Source organism: Lithobates pipiens, unplaced genomic scaffold (assembly GCF_037356315.1).
Source record: "Lithobates pipiens isolate NorthernLeopardFrog02 unplaced genomic scaffold, aLitPip1_a1.2 Scaffold_35, whole genome shotgun sequence".
Lineage (NCBI taxonomy): Eukaryota > Metazoa > Chordata > Amphibia > Anura > Ranidae > Lithobates > Lithobates pipiens.
This window is the reverse complement of record NW_027507811.1, coordinates 22,109,697-22,126,779: the sequence shown is the minus strand read 5'-3', so window position 1 is coordinate 22,126,779 and position 17,083 is coordinate 22,109,697. Positions and strand designations below refer to the sequence as shown.

Here is a 17,083-nt window from a genome sequence, read left to right as displayed (position 1 = left end):
TACTCTCAGTAAGTAAAGCGACGATGCAGTGGTCTTTTTTAGGGGGTGTGATCAGTGGGTGGAGCGTACACATGCAGACCCGGCGTTCTGCCAAAATCTGCCCCCCCATCGGATAGTGTCCATCCCCGTACTGCGCAGCGCAGTACAGAGGACAAGGAGACTCTGAAAGTCTCAGAAGATGAATGGCACTGCCCAATGAGACCAGGTTCAAGCCCCACCATCCAAGTGGACATACGGTAGCACTTAGTAACAGGGCCACTCGCGGGCACGGCCTCGCTTCGCTCGCCACGTTTCGGGCACTGCCTCGCTTCGCTTGGCTATTTTTATTCTAACTCCACTTGGATGGTGGGGCTTGAACCTGGACTCAGTGCGCAGGCGCCGTTCAGGCAGGCGCGTCTCCTTGTCCTCCGTACTGCGCAAGCGCAGTACAGGGCGGACATACAAACGCAGTACAGGGCGGACATATTCGACACAACACCAGCTATGCTGTGATCTGTTATAGCGCCTTCTGAATTTTGGGAAGGAGAGGGGGGGGGCGTGGTGTCCCTAAAATGGCATTTTTCGAAATGTGGTCACCCTAAGCACAAGTTCTAGTCGACACTTTTCCAATTTGAAGCAAACTGGAGTGGCAAGTCTCTAGCAAGAGCAAAGTTGCAGTGGTGAGCCTACAGCAAGAGCACTACAGGTCTACAGACATGAAAATGTTGCCACAGTGCCCCCCTGTGGTGGGAGGGCTATTACACAACATACGTGAACCAGAACTTGCAGCAGACTTGCAGAATGTTCGCAAATAAAGTTGATCTGGAGTCCTGCAATGCGGACTTGCTGCAATTGCGCAACAAACTTGTGAAGCCTGGCAAGTCTTGCAATAGCTTAGCAAGGCATTTGCAAACTTGCAGCTCAATTGCTTGCTATCTGGGTTATATACAAAATCCTACCTTCCTACTGTTGTTCTATAGACTAAACAGATATGTTAGTAAAAAAAAAAAAAAACACTTAAGAAAAAAAAAATAGAAAATAGTCAGGCGCTTTTCCTATGATGTCCAATCAGACTTCTTGTATCTGTAAAACACTTTCCGTGGTCTGATCGCACTGAGGACGCTGTGCGGTGTGTGTTCTCTGATGCCGAACAAGGTTTCGTCTCTGAGTGAAAGATTTCCCGCACTCAGCGCACGAATGAGGGCGCTCACCGGTGTGAATTTTCTGCGTGAGCTGTACGGTGTGTCTTTCCTGATGCTTAACAAGGTGTCCTTTCTGCGTGAAGGATTTCCCGCACTCGGCACATGAATAAGGACGCTCACCCGTATGAATTCTCCTATGTATAACAAGGTTTCCTTTCAGCCTGAAAGATTTTCCACACTCTGAACATGAAAAAGGACTCTCACCCATGTGACCTCTCTGGTGTTGCACAAGGCCTCCTTTCGAAGCAAAGGATTTCCCGCACTCTGAACAGGAATAGGGGCGCTCACCTGTGTGAACTGTCTGGTGCTCCACAAGATCATCTTTTTCGGAAGATTTCGCACTCTCTGAACATGAATAAGGGCCCTCACCTCTGTGTCTTCTCTCATGTGCAACAAGGACTCCTTTCAGAGTGAAAGATTTCCCGCACTCTGAACATGAATAAGGACGGTCACCCGAGTGACGTCTCTGGTGCTGCAGAAGGCTTCCATTCGAAGTGAAAGATTTCCCGCACTCCGAACATGAATAGGGACGCTCACCTGTGTGAATTCTCTGATGTTCAACAAGGCTTCCTTTTTGAGTGAAACATTTCCCGCACTCCGAACATAAGTAAGGACGCTCACCCGTGTGAATTCTCTGGTGTACAAGAAGGATCTTTTTCTCAGTGAATGTTTTCCTGCACTCTGAACATGAATACGGGCGCTCACCCGTGTGACTTCTCTGGTGTATAACAAGTGTCCTTTTCTCAGTGAAAGATTTCCCACACTCTGAACAAAAATAAGGACGGTCCCCTGTGTGAGTTCTCTGGTGCTTAACAAGGTCTCCTTTAAAAATGAAAGATTTCCTGCACTCTGAACATGAATAAGGACGATCATCCCTGTGAAATCTCTGGTGTCTAACAAGCTCTCCTTTAGTAATGAACGATTTCCCACACTCTGAACATAAATAGGGGCGCTCACTGGTGCGTATTCTCTGGTGTGCACGAGGAGTGCGTTTAAAACATTTGCTGCGCTCTGAACGAGGGAAAGGGCGCTCACCTGTGTGAATTCTCAGGTGTAAAATAAGTGCTCCTTTCCGAGTGAAACATTTCCCGCACACTGAACACGAGAATAGATTGTCACCTCGGTGATCTCCTTCATGGGGTGAGGAAGTTTCCTCAGGATTAGAAGGATCTGTTGATGGATCTGCAGTGTGAGATCTTACATGGATATTTCCAATCATAGTATGTGATTGATGAGAAGATTCCCCCTGATCAGAGGGATCCATTGATGTCTCCGGACAGGAAGGTCTGTGATGTATATTTTGTGTATTTGGATTTCCTCCTGGAGGATCCTGTGTGATGACATTATCTTCTGACTTACAATCAGCAGATAATAGAAGACGTCTCTCCGAGGAATTCCTGACATCACATCCATCTGTTGGGAAACAAAGGTACAAATGTCAGAAGTTGGACTCCTCTTCACCCTCCAAAATCTCGGAAAGTGTTCATATATGATCCGCAAATTTTTTTAATATTAAATAGCTACGACTAAGGCTTCATTAGCCAAAGTGGGCCAGTGGTTTGTTACTATATGGAATTGCCTGTATCTGTCTGGATTTTAAATAAAATTAAATTTGAAGATCATATAGGGACTCCAATCTGGGCAATTTTCTAAAAATGCCAGGAATAAAAGAGTCAAGGACGTTGGTCTAGCGGTGAACTGTGAACAAGTGTGGCATTACTGAGTAACATTCCTTTGTGCATTAATGACAGATAAGGGTACATAATGGAGAAACCACCATCATTTTGTTGGGAACATGACGTTATATTGAGGAATGGAGATGGACCTTTCATATGGTGTACAGTATCTCCTCCTCATTTGTTGGGAACATGACGTTATATTGAGGAATGGAGATGGACCTTTCATATGGTGTACAGTATCTCCTCCTCATTTGTTGGGAACATGACGTTATATTGAGGAATGGAGATGGACCTTTCATATGGTGTACAGTATCTCCTCCTCATATGTTGGGAACATGACGTTATATTGAGGAATGGAGATGGACCTTTCATATGGTGTACAGTATCTCCTCCTCATTTGTTGGGAACATGACGTTATATTGAGGAATGGAGATGGACCTTTCATATGATGTACAGTATCTCCTCCTCATTTGTTGGGAACATGACGTTATATTGAGGAATGGAGATGGACCTTTCATATGATGTACAGTATCTCCTCCTCATTTGTTGGGAACATGACGTTATATTGAGGAATGGAGATGGACCTTTCATATGATGTACAGTATCTCCTCCTCATTTGTTGGGGTGCACAACGTTATGAAAGGTCCATCTCCAATAAATCAATGAACAGAGATGGACCTTTTGTATGGAGTATAGTACTTCCACTTTATTTTTTAGGAACATAATGTTCCTGATATAAATTGTCCCCAAATCTTAACTGGTCTCAGGCCACAAAACAATAAAGCCCCCACAGGTCTTCAGTTGGAGTAAACTATGAATAATGGCCCGGGAATTGTTCACACTCCAGCATGCATGGCAGTATACAATGTGTATCAAAAACAAAGTGCATGCATGTTAATGAGTGCATGCATGTGGGGGCGGAGCTAAAAAAAATAATTAAAAAAAAGTTTTAAGTGCTTAGGTGTAACTTTATGACACAGTCCCCTATGCGATATAATATAATCAAGATAGGTTCTCTTTTGTTTGAGAAATCATGGGTCTTTCTCACCTGCCTTCCATTGAAACTAATGGAGAACAGATCACCCTTGTGGCCAGGGAAAGTGTCACCAGAAACCAAAACCATACATCTGCCCGATCACTTTCATTAGAAAAGGTATGTAAAACCCTTCATTACCATAACCATAAGAAATAGGTCAGTGGCAGTAAAAAGGTTAAAAATGTATGTGTTGCCTCAGGTTGGAGGACGCTATAAGTAAATAGAGGGGAGTAAAACTGTTAAGAAATCCCTTGTATGTAGGACCAGGGCCGTGCTATACTGTGACTATGTGGACTCGGATGATGGGAAGATCTGATAATTATCTAACATTTTTTCTGAAACTACAATCCTTATATTCAGAAGTATAATGAGAATGTGACCCATTTCTTCCACAGTGCCTATACTTACTTATGTTGATAAGTTGAGAAATGTCATCCTGTTCACTCTTGATAATCATCCCAACCTCCTCCATGGACAGCTGATCACGCCCAACAAATGTCTCTTCTTCTTCCTCTTTAACCTCAACTTTTAGATCAATCCGTTCTTCATCCTAAACCCCAAAAATTATGGAAATATCTATTAAAGTCAACTTATGGCAGTTATAAAAGACAAAAATCAGTGCAGCTCCGGCTACACCTGCACTGCAAGAGGGGAGAGGAGAAGCACTTTTACGGACTTTCCTAAGCTCCACCACTCATATAGTGGACTGTCTCTTGCCGTCATCACATCCAGTGCAGAGCTATGGACTAGGCATCAGATAAGTAAATCTTCCTCTTTTCCATGTTACCCTTGCAGCTCGGGCAAAGCCTGTGAACTGCCAGGTTCACAGGCTTTGATCATGTCCCCAGGTTGGGCTATAACAGTCCAATCACAGACTGGGGGAGGAACAACATCTGTAGGTGTTCAGCAGAGAAAGGTCTACTGTCCTGTCTATTTCAGAACAGGTCATTTCCTGTGAATCCAGGGATCCAACCCTGCACTGAAACCACAGGAGCAAAGAACAGAAACAGAAACATGTCATTGCGAATATGACTCCCATTGGAGGAACAAAAGGAGGAAGAGGACCCATGATGTCACGTGACTGGACCCAAGACCCACAGAAAAGAGGAACATAGAAGAAGGTCATCTCACAAAGTTCAGAATCACTTCTGTGTTCTATAGACAGAATCAACCTACCTGATGATGGTGAGGGATGGTGTGACCTTCCTGTGTGGAATCCCGGGAATACAGAGGACGGGGACATCTCTCTGGTGGGTTTGTGCCACTGAATGGCTCCATTATGATGTCCTTGAAGAGGTCTTTGTGTCCTTCTAAAAACTCCATCACATCGACCTCCTCCTCTTCCTCTTTTATCTCTTCTTTAACAGCATTATTACAATCATTCTGATTTATACCCTGAATATTCAATATAAATGGGATTAGCTGTAACAATATAGCTATCAAACAAGTCTAAATGAATGCTATTATTTATAATTGTTCTAAGTAACCTTATGTGAGATGGTGTGATCTTCCTGTGTGGAATCCCGGCAATATAGAGGACGGGGACATCTCTCTGGTGGGTTCTCATTACTGGATCCATCTGTAGGAAACACACACACTGACTGAATACATTGTTTCTATGTGTTTATCAGATGATGGGGGATCTAGGTGGAGCCTCCGTACTGCTCTCTCCTTTACAATAAAGTCTCCTCTTACCCGGTGATGTGAGGGGCGGCTGATTCTCCATCATGACGTCCTTGTAGAGATCCTTGTGTCCTTCTAAATACTCTTCCACAGAGGCCATGACATCCTGACACCTTATAGGAACCTGACACACACAATGATACAGTCACCATCCAGACACATCCCTTGTCTGTTACTGGATAATGTCCCAGAATTCCCGACACCGCTCACCTCTCCTGTCAGCAGAAGAATTATTTTGTTGGCGATGGCCACAATCTTCTTGTTATTGTTTCTCTTGGGTTTTAGGAAACGAGGTGAAGGCACTGTGATGGTTAGATGGCCACCAGACTTTAGAGGAGGAACACTCTGCAATGAAAGAGCAACAATAATTGCCATCTGACCTCCCAGAATCCTCCTCACCTCTCTGGTCAGGTCTGTCTTTTATTAATAGAGATAAGAGTGATGTCATGTGACCTCCCAGAATCCTCTTCACCTCTCCAGTCAGGTCTGTGTTTTATTAATAGAGATAAGAGTGATGTCATGTGACCTCCCAGAATCCTCCTCACCTCTCCAGTCAGAAGATAGATGATCTCCAGGGTGAGGTCTAATATCCTCTCAGTCATGGGACTCGGGTCCTCCTCCATCCTCACTGATGTGGTCATGTGATTCATACAAAACTGATCTCTGTAGACAGATATAATAGTTTTGCTGATCATTATAGCTCATAGACAACCAGAGATTTATTGTAAACCCTCCTTCTAAAAGTGAGTAATGTGACCCTAAAATAGTGTGTGTGTATTTTTATTCAACATTAACCACTTCACAAGGGTGTCTCCCCCACCCTTTAAGAGGTTTCAGATTCTGGGAGGCGGGGTTTATGATCCTTTGACCGTTGTGATTGCCTGCCATTGGTGATCACATGATCAGAAAGCTCCCGGACGCAAGAAGCGATTGGGAGCTTTCCATTAGCCTCTAGGAACTGTGCCAGGAGCGTGCAGGGCGTGCGCTTTTGGCCCCGCTGTGTCTGAAAATTGGTACGCAAATATGCAACCGCTCTGGGCCAAGGTCCACTTACTAGAGCCTGCATTTTTGCATACGGTTGGCGCATAGGGGTTAAGTTAGTGAGAAGCTCTATTTATGTAATCATGGTATGTCTATGTAGTTGAATGTACAGCTCTATATTTAGGTTATATTTCTGTACTGTTTATAATATAATCAATATGTATGTATCAGCTTCTGTTGGAGATAAAAGACATCACAGTGACTATGGAGGAAGAGGACGAACATGACGGGGGGGTTACTGGGTGTAAATATAAAATAATCTCTCATTACCTCTTCTGTTGCCAGCTCTAACGTCTTCTCTCTCTCCCCTTCACAACTCCCTGCTCTCACCAGGAACTTCCTGTTTACACCCCTACATCACTTCCTGTTCACAAAGTACCTCACTTCCTGTCTTTATATCACTTCCTGTCTGCACTTGACATCACTTCCTGTGCCTGTACAATCACGCTCTTCCTGTCTCTGTGTCCCACTTGATATAAAGAGTCCCGTCTATTTTCAGTATGTGAATATTAACAATGAAGATAGCAATGCAATGGTTAAAAAAATAAGAACCACCGGATCCTGTAACCATCCTAAAAAATTGCAGGTAAAAAGCACAGTAAAATCAAGTATGGGAATTGCTTACCTGCCATGTTTTTCCTCTCTATAAAATATTTTTTTCCTCCCTTACATTGTATTTTTTATGTCTGTAAGCCTTTGTACACATGTCCGATCGGACCGTGTTGTCGGATAATCCGACAGTGTGTGGGCTACATCGGACTGTTTCCATCGGAATATCCGACGGACCAAATTTGAGAGCTTGGCTATAAAATTTTCGGACAACATGATCCGATCGGACCTTGTCCGATCATGTGTAGAGAATTCCGATCGGACAAAGTGCCACGCATGCTCAGATCAAATTACGAAACCAAAGCTATTGGCTACTAGCCTGAACATAGTCCCGTCCTAACGAATGAACGTCATCACGATCGGATTTTCCGACAACTTTATCCGACCGTGTGTATGCAACACAAGTTTTCAGACAAAATCCGTCCGACAAATTCCGACTGATTTTGTTGTCGGAATGTCCGACCGTGTGTACAAGGGCTAAGACTCTCATTTGTTCCTCTATAATTAAGGAGTATTCTGTGAGTAGAAGGAATACGGCCAGTGTATACACAAGTAGACTCAGGGTCTGTTATTTTTTCTTCCCCCACGTGGCTCTTCCCCTAATTTTTATGACAAGATCGACAGCACTACTATTATTATTATTATACGCAATTTATATAGCGTCAACAGTTTACACAGTGCTTTACAATGTAGAGGGTGGACAGCAGAATTACAGTACAGTTCAATACAGAAGGGATGGGAGGGTCCTGCTCGTAGAGCTTACATTCTAAAGGGAGGGGGTGGTGGTACAAAAGGTAATAGATCCGGGGAATGATTTGATGGGGGTGTTAGGTGGGTATGGCATAGGCCTCCCTGAATAAGTGAGTTTTCAGGGATCTCTTAAAGGTGGACACGTTAGGGTCTGCTCGGATATACCAGGGCAGGGAGTTCCAGAGGATGGGAGAGGCTCTGGAGAAGTCCTGAAGACAAGCATGAGAGGAAGTAACAAGGGAGCTAGAGAGCAGGATGTCCCGGGAGGAGCGGAGGGGACGATATCTGCAGATGAGGTTGGTGATGTAGCTGTGGGCGATGTTGTGGACGGCCTTGTATGTTTTGGTTAGCATTTTGAATTTTGTACGGTAATGTAGGGGAAGCCAGTGAAGGGATTGGCAGAGAGGGGCGGCAGTCACGGATCGGTTAGTGAGGTATATTAGTCTAGCAGTGCAGCAGCATTCATAACAGACTGAAGGGGGATAGCCTGCGTAAGGGTAGGCCATTAAGGAGAGAGTTGCAGTAGTCAAGGTGGGAAACAAAGAGTAAATAAGTTGCTTTGTGGTGTCATTAGTCAGGAAGAGTCGAATTCTGGAGATGTTGCGGAGGTGAAGGCGGCAGGATTTAGCCAGCGATTGGAAGTGAGGGCTGAAGGAGAGAGGCATGTATGGAGGGACCAATGGTTGTGCTGTTGATCTTAAAGGGGTTGTAAAGGCAAATGTTTTTTCACCTTAATGCATTCACGCTGTTGTCAATCACATCCACTGACACGGAGCGCCGGGGGCGGGGCCATGTGATACAGCGAGCGGCTATAGCGGCTGGCTGTATCACGGGAGCGCGCCCGCAGATGCTTCTCACCATGCGAGGGAGCTCGCATGAACGTGAGAAGTACCTGCGGGAGGAAGCCGAGACAGCTGCCGAGGGACCCCAGAAGATCAGGTTCGGGGCCACTCTGTGCAAAACAGTGGAGGTAAGTATAACATGGTTGTTACTTAAAAAAAAAAAAATTTTTTTTAACTTTACAATCTCTTTAATGGTATAGTCATGAGGGGGGATTGGGAAGGAGGAAATATTTCAAGCTTAGTTTTAGAAAGATTGAGTTTGAGAAAGTGGTGCGACATCCATACCGATATGTCATTCAGTAAGTTTGAAATCCGTGAGGAGATCGAGAGGTGAGTTGAGGAGTGGAGAGATAGATCTGGGTGTCATCGGCATAGAGGTGGTATTGGAAGGCATGAGAGGTTATCAACTGGCCCATGGAATAGGTATAGAGTGAGAATAGGAGGGGCCCAAAGGATGGAGACTTGGGGTACCCCAACAGAGAGAGGAAGAGAAGCAGAGGAGATGGAGTTGTAAACAACACTGAAAGTGTGCTGAGATAGGTAGGAGGAGAACCAGGATAAATCAGAATCCCAGAGGCCATGGGAGCATAGTTTGCTGAGGAGGAGCAGGTGGTCGACTGTGTCGAAGGCAGCAGAGATGTCTAATGCCTTGTACACACGGTTGGACATTCCGACAACAAAATCCGTCTGATTTTTTCAGATGGATTTTGTCCTAAACTGGTGTTGCATACACACGGTCGGACAAAGCTGTCAAAAATCTGATCGTTTGGAACGTGATGATGTTCGTTTGTTAGGATGGGACTACGTTGAGGCTAGTAGCCAATAGCCTTGGTCTCGTAATTTGATCTGAGCATGCATGGCACTTTGTCCGATCGGAATTCTCTACAAACGATCGGAAAAAGTCCGATCTGATTTTTTTTTCGGAAAATTTGAGATCCTGCTCTCAGAATTTCCGCCGGAAAAAGGCCGACAGAGCCCACACACGATCGTTTTCCGACAATATAATCCAATCGGACCTTTTCCGTCGAAATATCCAACCGTGTGTACAAGGCATTAGAGTACGAGTATGGAGTAATGCACATTGGTTTTAGCAGTTAGTAGGTCATTGGTGAGTTTTAGTAGGGCAGTTTCAGTGAAATTTTGTGGACGGAAGCCAGACTGTAGGGGGTCGAGAAGGTTGTTGTCCGTGAGGTAGCAACTCATGGATAAGGCGTTCGATGAGCTTGGAGGCAAATGGGAGCAGGGAGATGGGTCTTAAATTATTCAAACAGGTGGGGTCTAGTGAGGGTTTTTTTAAGTATAGGGGTAACCAGTGCATGTTTGAGCGGGGAAGGAAAGGTGCCAGAGGAGAGGAAGAGGTTGAAGATGTGGGTTAGGGAGTTTAGGATAGAGTGGGAAGGTGGTCACAGTAATTGTGAGGGGACAGGGTCCAGGGGACAGGTGGTGAGGTGGGCCATGGATAGGAGTTTATCAACTTCATTGATAGTAACTGGGCAGAAGGAAGAGAGTATCGAGTGTGGTGTTGGACCCGATATGTTGGGTAGGGGAGGAAGTTGAATGCTGGATATCTCCTTGCGAATTGTGTAGATTTTGCTTTTGAAATGGTTGGCAATCTGTTGAGCGGTAAGCAGGTTGGTGGGTGGGGGGTGAAGTAAGGAATTAAGGGTAGAAAAGAGGTTGATGAGGTTTGGATGAGAGTGCTGTAGTAGGTATGTTTACCAATGTGGAGGCAGGAGTTGTATTTGAGAAGAGCAGATTTGTAGAGGGTACAGTCTTGCAGGGATTTAGATTTGCACCATGCTCGCTCAAGAGCACGGCTGCGTCTCTTTAGACTTCTGGTGTCGTCTGTTTGCCAGGGTTGTGGAAGATGGGGCCTATCCCTCCCCACATGCCAAGGTTCTAGGTGTAATCCTGGACTCCTCTCCTTTTGCACATTCCAATCCCTGTCCAAATCTTGCAACCGCAACATCTCCCAAATATGTCCCTTTCTAACCAAGTACACCAGAAAGCTTTTAATTAATTTCCTGGTTATCTCTCGCCCCGACTACTGCAACTCCCTCAATGGAATACCTTTACATAGGTTATCCCCCCTTCAGTCCATCATGAATGCTGCTGCCAGACTCATTCACCTTACCAATCTTTCACGGCCTGCTACTCCTCTCTGCCAATCCCTCCACTGGCTTCCGCTCACCCAAAAAATGAAATTCAAAATACTAACAATAACTTACAAAGCCATCCACAATTCGGCCCCCTGCTACATCACTGACCTGGTCTCAAAATACCAACCAAATCATTCTCTTCATTCCTCCCAAGACCTCCTGCTCTCTAGCCCCCTTGTCACCTCCTCCCATGCTCATCACCAGGACTTTTCCCCGGTTTCTCCCATCCTATGGAACTCCCCACCTCAATCTATCTGAGTATCTCCTACTCTGTTTGCTTTTAGACGATCCCTGAAAACCCATCTCTTCAGAGAAGCCTATCCTGCCACCACCTAACAACTGTACTTTTAATTTTCTCCATCAGATCATCCCCCCACAGCTATTAACTTTTGTATCACTTGACCCTCCCTCTAATGCCGGACTTTTCTTCAGACTGAACGCCGAAGGACATTTCAATGGAGTTCCGCCGAATCGGACTTGTCTACACACAGTCGCACCAAAGTCCGACGGATTCGACCGTGATGACGTACGACCGGACTAAAATAAGGAAGTTCATAGCCAGTAGCCGATAGCTGTCCTAGCGTCGGTTTTCATCCGTCGGACTAGCATAAAGACGAACGGATTTTTCGACTGGACTCGAGTCCATCAGAAAGATTCGAAACATGTTCTAAATCTAAAGTCTGTCTGATTTTTCGACAGCAAAGCCCGCACACGATCGAACTGTCTGACGGAGTCATTCCCTCGGACCTTTGCTGTCGAAAAGTCTGGCCGTGTGTACACAGCATTAGATTGTAAGCTCTAACGAGCAGGGCTCTCTGATTCCTCCGGTATTGAATTGTATTGTAACTGTACTGTCTGCCTTAATTTTGTAAATCCTGATAATAATAATAAGACACCCAGTATTCAGTGCAATTTAAACATCTCCACTTTTGGCTGCAGATCCTCCTCTCCCTTGGGTACCCCTCTTACCTAATTTATTAATTCGGGAGGTATGCCCAGCTATATAATCTTCTATGTGACTGCTGGGGAGGAGTGAAGGGGAATACTGCTCAACCTCAGTCCTTAATTACCCCCAACAGGTCATGTTTTCAGGATTTCCTTCATCTTGCCCAGGTGCTTTAAATCCATGTCATAGTCTTGGTCTTTATGACGGCGATTATATTTAGGGGAAAATCCCAAAACACATACTGCTGGGGGTACAAGAGGACTGAGGTTGGGAACTACTGCTATTGAGTTTCACTTGAGTAAGCACTGAATTTGCTGACATCACATCCAAGATGGTTTTTGGATGTCTACACAAGGGAGACCTACAGGTAAATAAAATCCATAAAATATATTAAATGTTCATATAATCTTATAGGAAGGGGGTTACCAATAATACTCAGGATAAAGTGTGTTTCTAAAGTCCTTCTCACAGTTATATTGACGTTACCAACAATCCTACATTCCTTCTACCACTGGATAGACAACCTAGTGCTGACTTCTTCCAACACAGTTAACGTAGATGTCAGTTAAGAAAGAGCTCAGGCGTGTTCGCACACAGCCCACGTGCAGAGCCCACCCAGAGAGTAGCCACTCGCAGCTGGGTACTTCAAAGCTGAACAGATCTCTAGCCAGAGATCATGGCAGTCAGCACATTGACTCAAAACTTGAACAATCAACTGGGAGTATACAGGAACCTTTTTCCAACCGTACCTGGAACGTTTCCCGGTTCCTTTGAGGTACTGGAAAAGTGTGAACTCATCAATGTCCTTCCCAACTCAGTAACCAGGCACTTCTCAGGATGCCACTTGCCGGCCCTCCTCCCCCGGTCACTTCCACGAGCTGTGGTGTCTCTTCAAGCCGAGAGCACACCCGGACACTTTGAATCCTCCCTCAGTTACAGCGCCTTGGACCAGCTGGTTCCGAGACTCGGGAACGGACGATCCCTATCGCAGACCAGATGGGTCTATCGGGGGCCACTGACAGGAACATGTTGCGGGATGTTGAACACCCCATGACTGGGACCCCTCACAGGGCTACCCCGGCCCTGGAACCAGAACAGACCACACGGGTCTCACGAACAACTCCGGAACCGGAACACATGACCCACACCTGCTTAAGTACCCCCTCGCAGACTCCTCATCGGGCCCCAGCTCTCCTGCTAATTGGCTTCGAGAGGGCCGATACCCAAACATCCAACCAGACTGGGTTCTAGCCTGTCATGTGCACCTCACCGCTCACATGACCAGGCAGAACTTCTAAACACAGACTGGTGTTAGGCCTACCTATAATAATTAACCCTCAGAACCTTTATTGTCCTGAGGTCAAAAACTAAATTTACAATAAGTGTGACATTTGATCCCAAATGTCATCCGCTACATACACATGGGTGACCAGTGTGCCCATATTTCACCATGAACGTCATTAGATGGATTAGATCATAGAGACAATGTACATCTGAGTGGCTTTGAAACTTACGATCACTGTGATGACCAACAGCTCTGGATGGACAGTTGGATAAATGGTTCTATATTTAGGATGTGTCCAGTCTATAAACCAGAGGCTCTGGATGTCCTATATCTGGTCTATAAACCTTCACAGACATCACAGTGACTATGGAGGAAGAGGACGGACATGACGGGGTGATTACTGGGTATAAATATAAAATAATATCTTATTACCTCCTCTGTTGCCAGTTCCAGCAATGTCTCCTCTCTGCTTTCCTTCAATTCACCTTTCACTCAAAACTTCATGTTTACACTACTACATCACTTCCTGTCTCTATCTTGCATTACTTCCTGTCTGTGCATTTTTCCGTGAGATCACCACCTTGTGTTAAATATAATAACTGCAGTGTTATAAATGGCTCTGCATTTAGGATATATCTGGTCTATAAACCATAACATCCACACAACCAATATTCGCCCATAGGACTTTAAATTATGACTTTTTCATTATGCCTCATTTAAAGTCCCATGGGTGAATGTTGGTTGTGTGGATGTCATATATCTGGGGATAGAGGCATGATACGTAACTTTAGGCACCTGGTCACAGTTCTAAAATTGTAAACCATAACAAACCTCACAGTGACTATGGAGGAAGAGGATGGACATGACAGGACTTTAGTGGGTGTAAATATAAAATAATATTTTATTAAATACGAGCTTATAATATTTCCTCCCCCCACGTGCCCACTCTGACTTCTTTGTAAGGATTTATGGCACAACTATGAACCCCTCCCCACATGTCAGGGTACTAGGTGTAACCCTGGCCTCTCAACTGGTCTCACATCCAATCACTGTCCAAAGCTTTCTGACTCAATCTCCACAACAACTCCAGTATCCCTACACACTATTCCCGCTTATGATAGACATCCCACCCCAGGACCCCCCCCACATACCCTCGTTTCTTCTGATAGACATCCCTCCCCAGCCTCTCCTCATGCCCTCCTTTCTTCTGATAGACATCCCTTCCCAGCCTCTCCTTTCTTCTGATAGACATCTCTCCCTACATGCCCTTGTTTCTTCTGACAGACATCCCTCCCTGGCCTCCCTACATCTCCCCACTTCTGACAGACATCCCTCCCCAGCCTCCCTACACACCCTTCTTCTGACAGACATACCTTCCCAACCTTCACTCCATTCCCTCCTTTCTTCTGATAGACACCTCTCCCTACACACCCTCCTTTCTTGATAAACATCCCTCCCCAGTCTCTCCTCATGCCCTCCCCAGCCTCTCCTCATGCCCTCCTTTCTTCTGATAGACCTCCCTCCCAAGCCTCTCCTCATGCCCTCCTTTCTTCTGATAGACCTCCCTCCCCAGCCTCTCCTCATGCCCTCCTTTCTTCTGAAAGACCTCCCTCCCAAGCCTCTCCTCATGCCCTCCTTTCTTCTGATAGAAATCTCTCCCTACATGCTCTTGTTTCTTCTGACAGACATCTCTCTCCCCCCCCCCCCCCCCCCAGCCTCCCTACACACCCTCCCTTCTTCTGACAGACATTCCTTCCCAAACTTCACTACATTCCCTCCTTTCTTCTGATAGACACCTCTCCCTACATGCCCTCCTTTCTTCTAATAGACATCCCTCTCCTCATGCCCTCCTTTCTTCTGATAGACAACCCTCCCCAGCCTCTCCTCATGCCCTCCTTTGTTCTGATAGACATCCCTCCCCAGCCTCTCCTCATGCCCTCTTTTCTTGTGATAGACATCCCTCCTCAGCCTCTCCTAATGCCCCCTTTTATCTGATAGACATCCCTCCCCAGCCTCTCCTCATGCCCTCCTTTCTTCTGATAGACATCTCTCCCTACATGCCCTTGTTTCTTCTGACAGACATCCCTCCCTGGCCTCCCTACATCTCCCCACTTCTGACAGACATCCCTCCCAAGCCTCCCTACACACCCTTCTTCTGACAGACATACCTTCCCAACCTTCACTCCATTCCCTCCTTTCTTCTGATAGACACCTCTCCCTACACACCCTCCTTTCTTGATAAACATCCCTCCCCAGTCTCTCCTCATGCCCTCCCCAGCCTCTCCTCATGCCCTCCTTTCTTCTGATAGACCTCCCTCCCAAGCCTCTCCTCATGCCCTCCTTTCTTCTGATAGACCTCCCTCCCCAGCCTCTCCTCATGCCCTCCTTTCTTCTGAAAGACCTCCCTCTCAAGCCTCTCCTCATGCCCTCCTTTCTTCTGATAGAAATCTCTCCCTACATGCTCTTGTTTCTTCTGACAGACATCTCTCTCCCCCCCCCCCCCCCCCCAGCCTCCCTACACACCCTCCCTTCTTCTGACAGACATTCCTTCCCAAACTTCACTACATTCCCTCCTTTCTTCTGATAGACACCTCTCCCTACATGCCCTCCTTTCTTCTAATAGACATCCCTCTCCTCATGCCCTCCTTTGTTCTGATAGACATCCCTCCCCAGCCTCTCCTCATGCCCTCTTTTCTTGTGATAGACATCCCTCCTCAGCCTCTCCTAATGCCCCCTTTTATCTGATAGACATCCCTCCCCAGCCTCTCCTCATGCCCTCCTTTCTTCTGATAGACATCTCTCCCTACATGCCCTTGTTTCTTCTGACAGACATCCCTCCCTGGCCTCCCTACATCTCTCCCCCCCCCCAGCCTCCCTACACACCCTTCTTCTGACAGACATTCCTTCTCAACCTTCACTCCATTCCCTCCTTTCTTCTGATAGACGCCTCTCCCTACACGCCCTCCTTTCTTCTGATAGACATCCCTCCCCAGCCTCTCCTCATGCCCTCCTTTCTTCTGATAGACATCCCTCCCCAGCCTCTCCTCATGCCCTCCTTTCTTCTGATAGACATCTCTCCCTACATGCCCTTGTTTATTCTGACAGACATTCCTTCCCAACCTTCACTCCATTCCCTCCTTTCTTCTGATAGACATCTCTCTCCAACCTCCCTACACTAGGGTTGCCACCTGTACGGGATTCACCCGGACAGGCCAGGTTCTGAATCATCTGCCATCTTTCAGACTTCCCGATCTGGACATACAAAGTGCTAGGAGCTGGCAGTTGTTTTCATTGCGTAGTACTGTTGTAAATATTAGTGGATGAGTACAATAGCTTTTTTTTAATTATATACATCACTATTTCTCAGCCCTCAACTCCCCCCAGTTTGGATCACCCCCCAGACCACGTCATACATCCAGCTAGCAGACATCTCTCAAAGCTGCTTCTTACCCCCCCAGCTGAAGGACATCATTCCATGGTCACTTTCCTTCCCTTATCTTCCCAACATCGCTCCCTGGTCATCCCACAGACACTGCAACAAACCCCTCCCCTGTCTGCCATTGTCATCACCTCAGCACTCCTCTCCTGTACATACTGCCCCCATCATTCCCTCCAAACTCCTCTCATGTACATACCGACCCCATCATCCCTTCCACACTCCTCTTCTGTACATACCGCCCCATCATACCCTCCACACTCCTCTCCTGTACATACTGCCCTCATCATACTGTCCGCACTCCTCTCCTGTACATACTGCCCCCATCATACCCTCCCCACTCCTTTCCTGTACATACTGCCCCCATCATACCCTTTGCATTCCTCTCCTGTACATACTGTCCCCCACATTCTCTGACAGCTAACCTCCACCAGCC

At 46.2% G+C, this 17,083-nt stretch overlaps 1 protein-coding gene across 19 annotated transcripts in view; it reads right to left on the bottom strand.

Annotated features, from left to right (window-relative positions):
- LOC143956163 (uncharacterized) overlaps positions 1 to 17,083 on the bottom strand; it is a 309,704-nt gene that overhangs the window by 110,751 nt on the left and 181,870 nt on the right. For 5 of the 19 annotated variants that reach the window (XM_077466292.1, XM_077466286.1, XM_077466288.1 and 2 more), the window contains exons 1-6: positions 13,644 to 13,757; positions 6,125 to 6,242; positions 5,790 to 5,924; positions 5,592 to 5,703; positions 5,384 to 5,475; positions 5,073 to 5,291 (exon numbers count right to left, since the gene is read on the bottom strand). The exons of 13 other annotated variants lie outside the window; for them this stretch is intronic. In XM_077466292.1, coding sequence (XP_077322418.1) covers positions 5,073 to 5,291; positions 5,384 to 5,475; positions 5,592 to 5,703; positions 5,790 to 5,924; positions 6,125 to 6,229 — 663 coding nt within the window. In that variant the 5' untranslated portion in view covers positions 6,230 to 6,242; positions 13,644 to 13,757. Of the gene's footprint in view, positions 1 to 5,072; positions 5,292 to 5,383; positions 5,476 to 5,591; positions 5,704 to 5,789; positions 5,925 to 6,124; positions 6,243 to 13,643; positions 13,892 to 17,083 lie in introns of those variants that run through there. One more of the 19 variants, XM_077466295.1, reaches the window with a different exon arrangement.